The sequence below is a fragment of the Tauraco erythrolophus genome, chromosome 2, assembly GCF_009769465.1.
Source record: "Tauraco erythrolophus isolate bTauEry1 chromosome 2, bTauEry1.pri, whole genome shotgun sequence".
NCBI lineage: Eukaryota > Metazoa > Chordata > Aves > Musophagiformes > Musophagidae > Tauraco > Tauraco erythrolophus.
In genome coordinates this window covers 85,116,884-85,130,502 of record NC_141466.1, presented here as the reverse complement: position 1 = coordinate 85,130,502, position 13,619 = coordinate 85,116,884, and the positions used below count along the sequence as shown (strand labels likewise).

Below are 13,619 nucleotides of genomic sequence, written 5' to 3'. Positions count from 1 at the left end.
TTTCTCACACAGTTATTTTTGAAGCTGTATTTCAGTGCTTTTTGTTCTGCTCAATACCACTGAGATATGCTGTATAGAAATCACTGACATAAATACTGACAAGGGAGCAGAGAAGTGGAGGGGGATGGAAGAGAACTGGGCTGTCACTAATTCTTCCTCCTTTTTTTTCCCCCCTCAAAAGTAGCATCTCCTTAACAAGCTCAGCACAAGCATACATTTTGCTTGTGGAGATTTAGATGTTTTGCCACTGCAAATAGGATGCTATGATTTTGTCAGTTCAGTTCTCAAACCTTGCTTGGGACGGGAGAAGGGAGAAGGAATATACATGCAAATCAAATTCTATCCTTTAATGGATTTGCACTCACAGCATGTCCCACAGCACACCATTATAAGCATTTACATTAGACACGGTGATCACATTTCTGAAACCTTTATCTTCTGTCCATTGAAGTCAGTGGCCATAAGGCTTAGATTTCATATCTTAATGAGAACTTGGTTCCAACAATACTGTGTCTCTCACTGCCTGTTTTGTCTTGATGGAAATGCACCTTGCTGGCACGGCTTAGCAAGAACACTCCTCCTTTCTCTACTGTAACAGCGTTTTAGACAGCTATGTTGTCCAGAATTATACAGGTATCATTTTTATTGTCTATAAAATAGAAAAAACTGTAATCACTCCCAATTTATTTTACGCACACTTCATTGAATGCGATGCATCTATGTCTTCATTAATTTTGTGCAGTGGGCAAAAATGTGATGCTTCAGAGAAGAAACAGGAAGAAAAAGAGAATGATGGACATAATACCCTTTCCAAATGTCTAGGTGAACTCTTTATATTCTGAAAGCAGAGAATTGATTGAAAAGTTATTTCAAACAGTAACATATTTCCTGCTTATTCCTTTTTCTTTCCAGACTTCCGAACCAGTAGCAACAGCTCCAAAAGGAGATCATTTATACTGGAACAGAGTTTAAATAATGTATGATTAATATTAAGAAAAGATTTCTTTGCACTTTAAAAAAAAACTTTTTTCAACTGTACAGGTGTAGTCAGACAGCCACCAGCTATGTAAGTTTCTGTATTTAGTTCCTTACATTGTCTGCCCAGGTTACCGAGCACTCTCCACACAGAATGGCATTCTGCTGTATCCCTAATTGTATCTGGAAATGAAAATTCATTGGAGCCCTGTTTACTTTTATTCCTGGTAGTCTAGAAATATTTCCAGTTCACTGGCACTTTGGTTGCAAATCCACACATCAGTAAGTTTTTCCATAGGAGCAGCACCCATCGTTAAAAATCAGGACTAGCACAAGGCACAGGCAGTGCTGCTGAGGCCAGCTGACAACTGCAGCAAGCAAAGGCACCTGCCCCCTTGCTTATTTTCCCTTTGCCCAGCGCAAGGAGGTAGCTGTGCTGCTGGACCACATGGCAAGCACCTACTGCTAAGGTCAGGAACAGTCACCCTTAGCAAACTCAGCTCCTGCAGCCAACCCTCAGCCTGTAGCAGGAGCAGCTATAGGTTTTCTCTCTAGCCCAGCTGCACCAGCTCTGCCCTTTCCACTCTCCCTCACAGGCACAGCCTGCAACCTCCCATCCTCAGGAGAGCAAAACCTAGTGGTGTCAACCTCAGTGAGAAGTCTCCAGGCTTGTTTAGACCACTACAGCAAACAGCCCTAGCTCAGAGAGCATCACTACTACTGAAACATGCCAGGAACCTGCACTGCAGAGCCCTAAGTCAGACATTGCTGAGCACTTCCATAGGACAGTGCTGTTTTCTCTCATGCTTCATGGAGGCACCGCTCTTTCTTCAGGCAGCTGTGCTCTGCGCTTTCAGTCATAGCAAGACAACCTAGAGCACACAGGTTCGATGTTCCCTGCCAATGGTTTAACTCTTACCTGGGCTTGCGAAGGTCTAAAAGCAGAGTCAAAGCCATTCTGCAGAGAGTCCAGAAAAGGCTGGATTTTGTAGAGGCCATGCGTTGTCTGGCTCGAGCGGAAGGCCACAATGTGGAAGTACTTCAGGATCTTCTCAAACCGTGATTGTGTCATGATAAGTGCAATGCTTTTGTTGCTGTAGAAGCCGCTGCTCCAGATGCTGAGAACAGACTCACAGTGGTGGATGCTGGTTGATATCATGTAGCCTAAGAAGGCCTTCATTTCCGTCAAGGTGACGTCAATCCAGGCATCGTCACTACCGAACCTCTCCTGGTACTTCTTGGCATACATGTTGGTTTGGACCACCATATTCTTTAGTACATTGTCAGGGACAAAGAGCTGAAAAAAGTCCATGGCACTGGCAGTCAGGGGCATTTTTCGTGTTGGACCTAGGATAAAAGCAAGATGGCAAGATAAGCTCACTCCTGATCATCACAAGGCATGTCCAACACAAGCAATTTAAAGCAGGAATAACTTTCCTAAAGTAGGAAAACAAGGCCAAAGTGATGGCATGTCAGTTAATTCCTTTGAAAGTGTACCCACTGTCTGACAGATCTCATCAGGAAACTTCTCCCCTATATTCTCTGTCTTCCTCCTAGCAGAAACACACAACACACTCTGAATAGCTTCTTCCTCTGCTCTGCACAGTCAGTAGTTCATATCCTGCAGGCCTGTGAGGCAGCATGCATTTCATTTTTCCACTTAGACACCATCTGTACCTTTTACCCTCAGCAGCTGCTTTGGCCTTTTTCTGGACAGCCTTTTATTTGTCATACACATGTCAAAGCAGTGCCTTCCTCAAAACAGCCCAGAAGGAAGGTGTCCCAGCCCTCCAGCCCAGCTGACATGATTCCTGGGCACTAGAACCTGATCCCACCTTTTCTTTTGCACCTCCAATTCATGCCCAGTTCATTTTCATTAATCCTGTGACTTTCAAATCTTCTTCCGCCCCACACAGAGCCATGCAGATCATGCCCATGTGCTTTTGAGTTCCGTGTTTTGTCACCACATTGGAGCCTTATCCTGCACCCTGACATCCCCAAGAAAGCACGTTACCAGAACAAGTCAAAGACATCATGTGGCTAGTGCCCCTGTCCCACATCACAGGGAATATTTTTAGCATCACAATGCATATGCTGGTCCTCTTCCATAATGTAACAAGCCTTGCAGTCCCATGCTGTCGTTACTCTAGCTTTTCGCTGATCTTGTGCCTTCTCTGCCAGTTTCAACTATTCCATACAAAGAGGGGAAAAAAATAATAAAGGGAGGCTCTAAGGGTTGGCAGCACTCTATCAGTGTAACAAGGTTATCCAGTCAGACACCAGATTACATTAAACCAAATTAGGAACATCGAGCCTGCAATACCAGGCACACAGACACCAGTTCCACAGCCCACTCTCTTTTAATCCCTTCTATAAGCTAATTAAGCTCCATTTTAAAAGTAGCATTTTTCATGCTCCCACCCCATGGCAATGCTTTAGTCTCCAGGTAAGGGCTATGGAGACAGGGACATTGTCTATTCTCCTACAGCAGCAGTGAAAATCAGTACACCTGAGAAGGGCAGCATGGACAAACCCAATGAACAGGGCAGTGCTTAAGAGTAGTTCTACATCCCTGTGCAAAAGATAGCAACATGATTGTAACCCCAAACTAAGAGCGGGATCCAGTAGATACTGTGCCTTAGTTTAACAGCCATCAGCCTTGGGACTGTCTGAAAAACACTCTTCCTGATCAAAAGCAGGAGGCACACAGCTGCTTATTTGAAGTTCTGCCTAACAAGAGTGAGTCTTCCTCACACTACGTGGCTGCCTGGATCTCAGTGTCGGCTCTCCCAGCTGAACCAGAGTACGAGATTTGCCATTCTACAGTCTGGCTCTGCAAATACCCACTACCGTGTCGGTCAGGTCGCATTTTCCAGTATCCCTGTATCTCAGCTCACATCCTTAGTTACAACAACAACTATAGCTTGCAGCAATTCTGCATGAAACAGTACTGTGAAGAACTACGCAAATACTGTGATTACACTTGTTCTTAAGCCCTAATGTTTGGGTGCACTCTGGTGAACTCAAGCTATTAGAAGGACAGCAAAATAGCACTAAAATATTGAATACGGTGAACCTTCAGATTGCAAAGAATGCCAAAAAAGCAAACAAAAGTGGATTTTTTTTCCCAAGTGCAATGGGGAAAGAAACATATATTTAAAGGTTACTTTCCAATTTTAATTTGTGAGATGATTGATAAACTGGAAGTAAAACAGTTCAGTTGAAAGCACATTCCGCCATATAGCAAGACTAGAGTACAGAGCCCCATGCAAACCATGTTCTGGTAAGGACAGAGTAGAAAATTTCAGCTTAAATGATAACAGGTTTTCATTATCAAGTGAAAAGTATGCAGCTAGAATAGATATACTTACTTAACCTTAACTGCTATTGCAATAATAAGGCCTCTTAACAAGGAGTTCTCTTCTTTTGATCAGGAGATTTATATTCCGCTAGCACCCGCTAGACTGTTATAGCTGACATAAAATGCTCTACAAATGATTCTGTATGAATGACTTATAGTAGATCACTTCCTTCTTCCCCACAACTTAATCGAGTTTTGACATTCTACAGTAGATATGGCTTTCTGGTAACACCACATTGCACAGAGCATATTCTTAATTATACACAAAGTCTTGAGCAGCTACTGACTTCAACTCCAGTGACCAAGCAACCTTCTAGGCAGAGCACATGTAGTTTTTAAAATTCTTGCCTTTAGAAACAGAAGCTGGGAGGAGTAACATTTTAAATCTTGCCTACAGCAAACAAGATGCATTCATAAAGCATTAAGTCTCACGAAGTGGAATATGTTGGTCTTGAGACAGGTGGATACGGACAATAGGTATGTGCTGGACTCCATCTTTAGGAAGGCAAGAGCAGTCAGAAGCACAAAAAGGTACTTTTGATATAATTAAATTTTCAGTAGCTGCACAACTTTACCTTGAAAAGTGATTCCAGAAAACTGCCAGGGATACTGGATAAGGACAATCCTTTCTTACCCAGCAGCCCTGCTCCAGCCACACAGAATCTCCTATCTGCTCTCTTTCTTGAAATAAATATGCAAGATTTGTATCCCATTAGCCATGCAGAACCCACACAGCTCTAAAAAAGTGAGCTGAATCACTTTCTGACTCAAACATCAACCTAATTGTTGACTAAATATAATTCTGAAAGCCTCTGTATAATCTCATTGTCTTAAAAAACAGCCTTTATTGGCAAAGTGAGCACAACTGATTCATAATTTACTGATATGCAATAAACCAAGAGTGACATTGAATTTCTGTGGGAAGAGAACTGAATTTTTAACACGAATTGGGTTTGCATAGTTAATGACTAGCCTAAAATAAATTATTTAAATATGACTTTCTATCTAAGTACACAATAAACCCCATATACATAGCCAACTGCATAAGAAACCTAAACAGTGAATTTGCACTTTTTAAGGATTTTTACATCAACTTAAATGGCACTTACCCAGAAAATACTACTATGAAGAGTTCAGTGTTCCATACATGCACCATTTACCTTTCAAAGCTTTATTCAGTCAAATAAAACAGTGGCTTTGCCTAGTCTTTCATCCTCAGAACAATTATACAATTATAAGTGTATGTCAAGTTCAGGTTTTTCTCTCCCTCTGCCCTAAAGTGTGTGCGTGGAGAATATATTTACGCAGCGGTTTTCGCTTTAAAAACTAATTAGGATTTCCAATATAAGTTATAGAGTCAGAGCACAAAAGTGCTCTTGGAATTTCAAAATGTCCAGCTAGACCCAGTGGTCTGTGCACATCCAGGGTGAGGACGGAGCTTTACTGAGTAACCTCTCGCTGAGCAGCACACACGCCTGCACTAGCACTTCGGGCTTGCTTTAAGTGACTTTGCAGAATACGGAGAATAACATAGACTTCCTCTGTTATGAAGCAATGTGCACACACAAACTCTCCTTCTTCCTTCTCACCCTGTCTACCAGCAAAAACTTTCATGTGTAAGCAGCAGCAATCACCCTGCAAGTTATTACCGTTACTAGATCCTATTTTGACCAGGTTGGTCCCATTTTTTGTTTTGTACTGAAGAGTAATGTCTCCCCCAGCACCACAGCTATTTAAATTGCTAGAAGAGACTCAAAATAAATGAAGATGCTAAGCAGGGAAAGCCATTTGTGTTTCCGTAGTGGAGCTACGAATGCGGAGCAGAGGCTGGCACCTCGCCCTCAGACTGCGCACATTGCAGAGCCCGTTTTGGCTCAACTCAGCTGAGGGCAAACTGCAGCAGCTGCGCTGGGTCTGACGCCCGGCAAGAGCAGGCTGCATGCTCAACTTCTCAGCAAACATACACGCTGCAGAAAAAAACAAAGATTTACATGAAACTTCTGTGTGACCATCCTTCCGGCAGCCCCTGCCATCTTCCTACAACCTCTTGTCTTCTCTCTTGGTTGGGTCCCCCCCACCAGTCACATTCTTCTTCCTGCTCCAATCCTACCAGTGTTTCTAGCCTTCCTTATCGAGCAGGACTTCAAGAAAAACAAGAACTCCAGGTGAATTAACTGCTTTTTCTTTATTTAACTGGTCTGCAGGACTAATTCAAGTGCACATTGGAAAAGGGTAAAATAACCGATGACCATTTTTCCTGTTCTGATTACTGATCTGTTATTTAGTAGGTCAGAGATCACAGACTGAGAACAAAAGATGGAAAGTTTCGAAACTTACTGTAATCTATGAGTGCTTACCACATAACGTACAAATCTTAAGGAGGTCAAAAGCATTGTCATTTTGGGCAGGACAAATCAGATGCGCAAGAAAATGCAGTGGAAGAAAATTCTCCTTTTGCTTTGCTGTGCAAAAGACTTAGTGCTCTCATTCAAAGCGTATCCAAGGTTCATGATAAAATATCCTGTTACCTTGATAGGCCCAGGTAGTAACATATGTATGCCAAGCCAAATTGTGTGGTTTGGAAACAAACCTTGTCCAGAGCTAATCCAGGGTTGACTTCGAAATTAATTCAACTTCCTTAGCAACTGGACAGACCCCAGTATTCCTGAATCAGGCACAGGAGTGGTAGAAGCATCAGCTTAAGAATGTAGAAGTCATTTTATTGTCCTCTCCGAGCAAAAATCTAACAATTTATAGTCACGCATGAGCATAGCGCATTTAGGTGTATTATATACAGATACATATCTAAAAAAAAAAGCTATCCAGGCCCTGTTATTTTCTAGCAATTGGGAAGCATTTTCTCCTCTGGCATATGGCACAGCTTTCAGTGACCAGCGTTTGAAAAGCCAATTAATTTCTTCTTCCTAAGTCCAAGTAATTAGAGACTCTTTTATTCCTGAGAGGTTACCTTTCCAAAAGTACAGAGAACATCCGAAAAATGCTGATGGAAGATTTCTGTCAGAAAATATATTCATCAAAAAAATCATGATGTTTTCATGGAAAGTGTCAATTGATGAAATGACACACAGTTTAAACAATTTTTCATCTTTCTCAATGAGCAGAGACCAATACAAAGAGCTGAAAAAAAAACAGTAACACAAACAATGTTTTACTATTTCCCAAGTGAGATTTTTTCAGAATTTCTGTTTCACACTAAGTTCCCTCACATAAGCTTTGGAAGCACTAGACCTTATCTGGCTTGACAGAAAATCAGTTTTTGTATCAGCTCTATTCTTAATGGCCTGGAAGAAATGTACCTCAAACCATAGCCAGTTTGACAGCCTTATGACAAGCCTGTCAAGAGAGCTTGAAGTTAGTGTATGTAACAGTTCTCTTCTGTGTTTTATTCCAGTTTATTTCAGATACTTCTCTCCTGTAGGAACTGGGTACCAAGTATCCAGGTCTTTAATGCAGGACACCATGCTGCATGTATTTTGTTCATCTTCATTAAAAAAGCCACCAAAGCTTCAGTAACAAGTCTACTTTGTCAAGTCAAAGGAGTCATCCTAATTTATACCAGCTCTGGTTCTGACCAATATTTTAGGGCAAGTAGATGTTTGTGTTTGTTATTTTGGTAGATGAATCTTACTTTCCTTTAGGACCACCTAGCACAAGAATTCTACATAAATAACCAAAACATGACCCATACTGCGGAGTCACTTGGAGATCAAAGCCCATCTATGAGGATGCAATAAAATTAAAAAAACAAAACAAAACAACACAAAACCCAAAAAACATCAACCCTCAAAAAGGCACTATATTGGGTTTGTTAGACAAGAACGAACTGAACATAGTCCTTCTAAAGATGCTTCTCTTTGACTGTAAGGGCCCTCTCAGCAGCCCATGCTTTTGGGTGAGTTTTTACCAGGTCACCTTGCCCCAGAAACTTACTTCGCACCCTTGCCTGGACACTCAGTGTTATACACTTTTGCACAACATTTATTTTCGGTTAAGTTTATTCCAAGCTATTTAGCAAAGTGTGATTTGACTTTTCCAAGCTCTGTAAGTAGGCATCTGACAATGCCTCCACGTCTGCACATAATAACTGTGCTCACAAAAATTGTTCCAAACAGCTCCCATGAAAGGGCACTTTCTCTTCCCTCCCCAGCATTAAAAAGGATTGTTTTCCTCACAGCATCAGCAACAAAGCAATCTACACACTGCACTCTGACTTCTGTCCGTAGAGAGAATTAAGAGCTGGCTCTAAAAGTGATCCAAGGACAAATGAAGAAGGACTGAAAACCAGCACACAGCTGCCCTGTGCTGACTCTTTTGACCAGAGTCCCTTGGCCTCCACATCAGACAGCACTGAGTTATGACAAGTTAAATAAAGTATTTACTTAGTAAACCAAACAGTAAAATTTAACCTAAATGGTAAAATTTAGCAAAGTATTTAGTAAACCAAGGAACTTCCTGCAGCTCGGTTTGTTTCCCAGCTATGTATTGGATCCAGATTCTCATCTCACTTTCTTCAGCATTATAGCAAAACTGTTGCAAGTTAAGCCTAGCGCGTCAACCTAGCATAGATCAGGGACAAGTAACGTACCTGCTTCCACTCAATATAAGATGGCCTTCCCACTCGATGTGACAGTGGCCTCCCAAGGCCCAGTGTGACAACCAAAGGTGCCCTGCCCATTCCCCCTGCCCCATGCTGCTGTGCGCTAGCTGGCAGTTCAGCCTGGACAAGGTGAAGAACTTCAGTGGGGCACCAAGAACAAGACCAGGATGCCAAGGGTAAAGGATTTTGGCTGTGACTCAACAGGTTACCATGTGTGATAAGACACTATGAAAACAGTTAAATTCTGGGCATCTTCATGGGACCAAGCAAGCAGGTCTTAACGTACTACCCACTGACCAAATGTATGCTGTGCCACCAACTGCACTGGTCTGAGAACGAGAACATGTAAGAGATGCTGTGGCAGTCTTCCATGGAAGCGCAGCTTGTTGTAGACTTAAGCCACAGTCAAAAAACATTTAATTAAGAGAGTATTTTGTCATGTTTACCATCATGTTTTAAAGCTGCAAAGCCTTCACGCTGCAACAAGTGAAGTAGAAAGAATAAAAAGCCCACCGCAGGTAATATGTTGACACCTTTAATTACATACTTACTTCATTTCTGTGGTGAGATCTTACAACCTACCAATCACCAGTATCAACATCCAACAGAATCTTCCAAACACTGGTGCAAGGTCTTACAGTTAAAATACTTTCAAAAAGCCCAACACCTTAAAGCACCAGAGTTAATGCTGAAGCAGTACCGCTTGGTGTCAACTTACATAATCCTTCGCACATTATTTGGCTGTGGGACTGAACACACTTGTCCCTTGTCACGGGAATTCCTGCTGCAACAGCTTCCATGACAATAGCCCATTGCACTTTCTGTTGCCACTGCAGTTTTCTATTAACATTTACTGCACTCAAGCATCAGAGCAATTTGGCTGCTCCTGACAGTCCAGCTGACACTGAGCTTATCTAGCAGCTTAGAGACAACCATCAACATGCTGACTTCATACATCATCTGTAATACAGATCTGGTAGATTATAGAGCAGTTATGCATTTGGCTGTAGGCACAGATGTGCACATTTATGAAATAACTCTACAAAGCAGCATGGATAGTTTTATGTCAGCACCACTTCTGTTACTAGCAGGGTGACCCTCATAAGGGAATCCCAGAAGGCTGTTTTGGGATGATCCCAGGGGGGAGCCCCCTGCACTGGCAACTCTTGCAGATGCTATGCACCTTCACGCCTTTCTCTCGCAGGCTCCTGGTCTGTTCTAGTGTACACCATTCACAAATACCATTACCTGCATGCAACTTACTCCTTTCTAGCAATTTAAAATAAAAATCCACGTGTATAAGCATTAGCAATATTTGATGTCAGAACCTTGCCTCCCAAGGGAGGGATTTGTGTTTGAAGAAGGGAAAATAGCCTAGTATGTTTTCCAGGCAAATCATCAGGACATTTAATTTATCTTTTGTAAATGAAAGTCAATAAGCAAGTGACCCAACTAATGAGATGCTGAAAGCCTTCACATCAACTCCTGCATTTACATGCAACACACACATGCCACCGAAAAATGAACCTCCTGTTTTGAGCAACTCTCATGAGGAAATGGTTTTCTGCTTTGTTCAAAAATTGATTATTTAAAAAAAAAAAAAAAAGAAATAACTTCTCAACTGGAAATCCAGACAGGACAGTTCGATAAAGCATTAGAGACAATCTTTTCATACAAGAACATTCATCTCAGTACTGAACCTCCTAATGATTCATCTCCATCCCACATGAGCTTAGGTAGCTACAGTACTGGTCTCTGCAATTGCTTCCCAGCAGCTACAGCCTCTTCCTAGAGAGACAGAGAACAGTTTTAAGGGTAGGCACATAGTCCCCAAAGCGTTCGATGCTACTTCTCACGCACAAAATTAAGCACCTACTGCTGCACTCAGTTGGGAGAGTGTGATGAGCAGGTACTCTTACTGCAGCCCAGCTAGAAGAGCTCAAAAATCAGAATCCACCCAAGGAAGCTGGTGCCAGGAGCTCTATGAGAATGTTATTTTTCCAAACCTGCTTCCTTTGGGCTGTACCAACCTCCCTTGGATTTTACTGCTATCTGTAGGAAAGCATGCACATGCACTTCTAGGTGAGCTTCACAAACTGCCGGTAAGACAAGATGTCTCACCCCAGACTGGGAGACAAAGGAAGTCTTGTCACTTTACAGATTATAATAATAAAATAAATCCACACTTCAGTCACAGGCACCTTCATTTGAAGGCTGCATCATCTCTATCAATCAGAAGAACCATAACACACCTGCACTTTCACAGCTGCTTTTATACTTGTAATTATCTCACTTCATATTCTCCATGTTCCTCCCCAACACTCTCAAAAACCTTGGGACAAGCAGTTACAAACCACAAGTTCCTTGCTGGTGCATTAGGCTTAGAGGCAGAAGAAAGCCTAAATATTTTCTTAGGAGAGCTAAGACGACGCAAGTGGAGGTCATGTATTTGCACTCTTTGCGGGGGCCAGGGCTCTTTATGCACGCACAGTATCACTTCGTGTGCTGTTTTGGTTTTGCTCTTTTACTCCTGCCCCTCTTGTTAGACTGCCTTTTCCCATCCTTGTTCTGCCTGCCCTTAGAAGCAACCAGTGCCACAGGCTGTCTGAACATCTGAACTCGAAATAGCCAAGGATGGAAAGTTCAATAAATAACTTCTATATACCACGCATGTCAACATCCCAAATCCTCTTACCACATGTGGGATACATGACACACTCCACAGCACTCCAACAGCTTAGGCTTCCTAATAACTTGTTAAAAACCAACTTCTCAGTTTTAAGAAACCAGAGCATTCTTCAAGTACTAAGTGTAAAAAAAAAAAAAAAATCCATCATCTGTGCAAAAAGGTGGATTTACTACTTGTACTGCCTGTGCTAACTCCAGGGTGACGCAGATGTGTTTACAAACCACCGCACCCCAAGGGAAGGCTTTCAGGGAGTTGTATCTGCAGAGAGCGAGCCAGAAGCACAACTCGGAGTTAAACAGTGCAGTGAAGTCAGAGTGGGATCTAGAAATAGCAGTCCCTCAGCAACACAGCACCGATCCTGCAACCTCTACCTAGCTACTGTGTGCAGCCAGCGTAACTGCTCAGCACCTGGCAGCTGGCTTCCCCCATGGCCCGCACGTGCTGCACGCTGCCAGGGCACAAGCAGGCAGGAACTAGGCCATAGAACTAGGTTTGCAAAGAAAAGCATCATTATGACTTCCTCCATAGCCTTTCAGGAGAGATGCTTTGTTATTTTGGAGCCAAAGTCCATTCTCAAACAAAGTCTTAGTATGCTGTACTCTGAGATCAGGCAGGGAAGAGATTTGAGGTCACCAGACAGGAACTGTTCACTGGTAGCTATCCATCAGACCAGATCACAGCTACACTTGGAGATCAAATTCACTCTTCTTGGGGGCTGCCAACATATGAACCAATAAAAGCTGACAGCCCCCATAAGATTTAATCACTGTAAGAACATATCACAGCTTATAAAAGGAGGAATTAGCTTGTATTTCTCATTTCAGACCTAGCAGCAAAACAGATTTCATACTGCAGAGATTTTCAAAGAACTTCATGGTGTGCTCACATTCAAAAAAAAAAAAAAAGATTGTAGGTGATGAAATCTGGGTCATATTAAGTAGTGGAGTGGAAGACAAAGCCAATAAATCTTTCTGCTATATAAAAACCAGGTCCAAACATCAGTTCCTTGAATCTGCAGGTATAATTATACAGGATGCACCTGCAAGGCAAATTTAAGTTAGTAACACAGGAACAACCACTGCAAAGGGTGCCCTTCTGTTTGCAAAGTGCCCAGCACTTCACATTAAGGATTCCTACAGAGGCTTCTGGGCATTATCACAACAGAAATAATAGCTTCCCACTCTGTAACCACAGATCAGGACTTTTATAGCTCGAGACCGCAGTGACTGGAGGTTCGCATTTCCTAGCTATAGTCTTCCTCTTAAAGAAGAAGCGCGCAGTCTTCGCAGTAGGGTTCTGAACAGATCTTTTGAATTACTATACCAGAGCTAAATCTTCCACGATTCAGAATAAACTTGTCTGGAACAAAAGCCTGTGAGTGATGACAGGCCACAGGCAGAGTCAATGGCATGCTTAAGGTAACGTTTTACTAACAATAGTAATAAGGAAGTTTGAGTATGTTTTTTCCTCTGTAAACCCTGGCCCCATGTCCTGTCCTGCAGCTGTTATCTACCTACAGATTGATTTTCTTAAAGGAAAGATGTAACCTGTTTTCATATCAGGCTGGCTTATGAATTCATGATATCATGAAGGAGTGTATTTACTCAGTGACAAGTGACTAGAAGAAGTTTCCATTTAAATAAGGGCTGTGAATTTTGACTGCTGTTCAAAGATAAAAGTGGTGCTTCCCTTTCAAACTGCCTGCCCACCAAGCCACCGCAAATATTTCCTGAGTACAGGAACTGGGAGTCAGTCTCCCTGAATGTTTTACTCTGACTGAGATGTTTTGCTGTCTTCGGCTAATTGTATGATCTCTGATTCTGGCTTAACCATGTCTCAGGCTGGCACTGAGACCTATGCCTTGTTTTCCTTTGCTCCACTCCCAGCCTTCCCTGGCTGACCTTCCACTGACCTTGACCTTCCCCAGCTCCACTTCTCTGCTGCTTTCCTCACCCTTCCCCGTGTTTTTGAGACAC

At 42.4% G+C, this 13,619-nt stretch overlaps 1 protein-coding gene across 2 annotated transcripts in view; it reads right to left on the bottom strand.

Annotated features, from left to right (window-relative positions):
* PGBD5 (piggyBac transposable element derived 5) overlaps window positions 1-13,619 on the bottom strand; it is a 68,641-nt gene that overhangs the window by 36,088 nt on the left and 18,934 nt on the right. For both annotated transcript variants that reach the window (XM_086627300.1, XM_086627307.1), the window contains one exon: window positions 1,895-2,322. In XM_086627300.1, coding sequence (XP_086483426.1) covers window positions 1,895-2,322 — 428 coding nt within the window. The remainder of the gene's footprint in view (window positions 1-1,894; window positions 2,323-13,619) is intronic.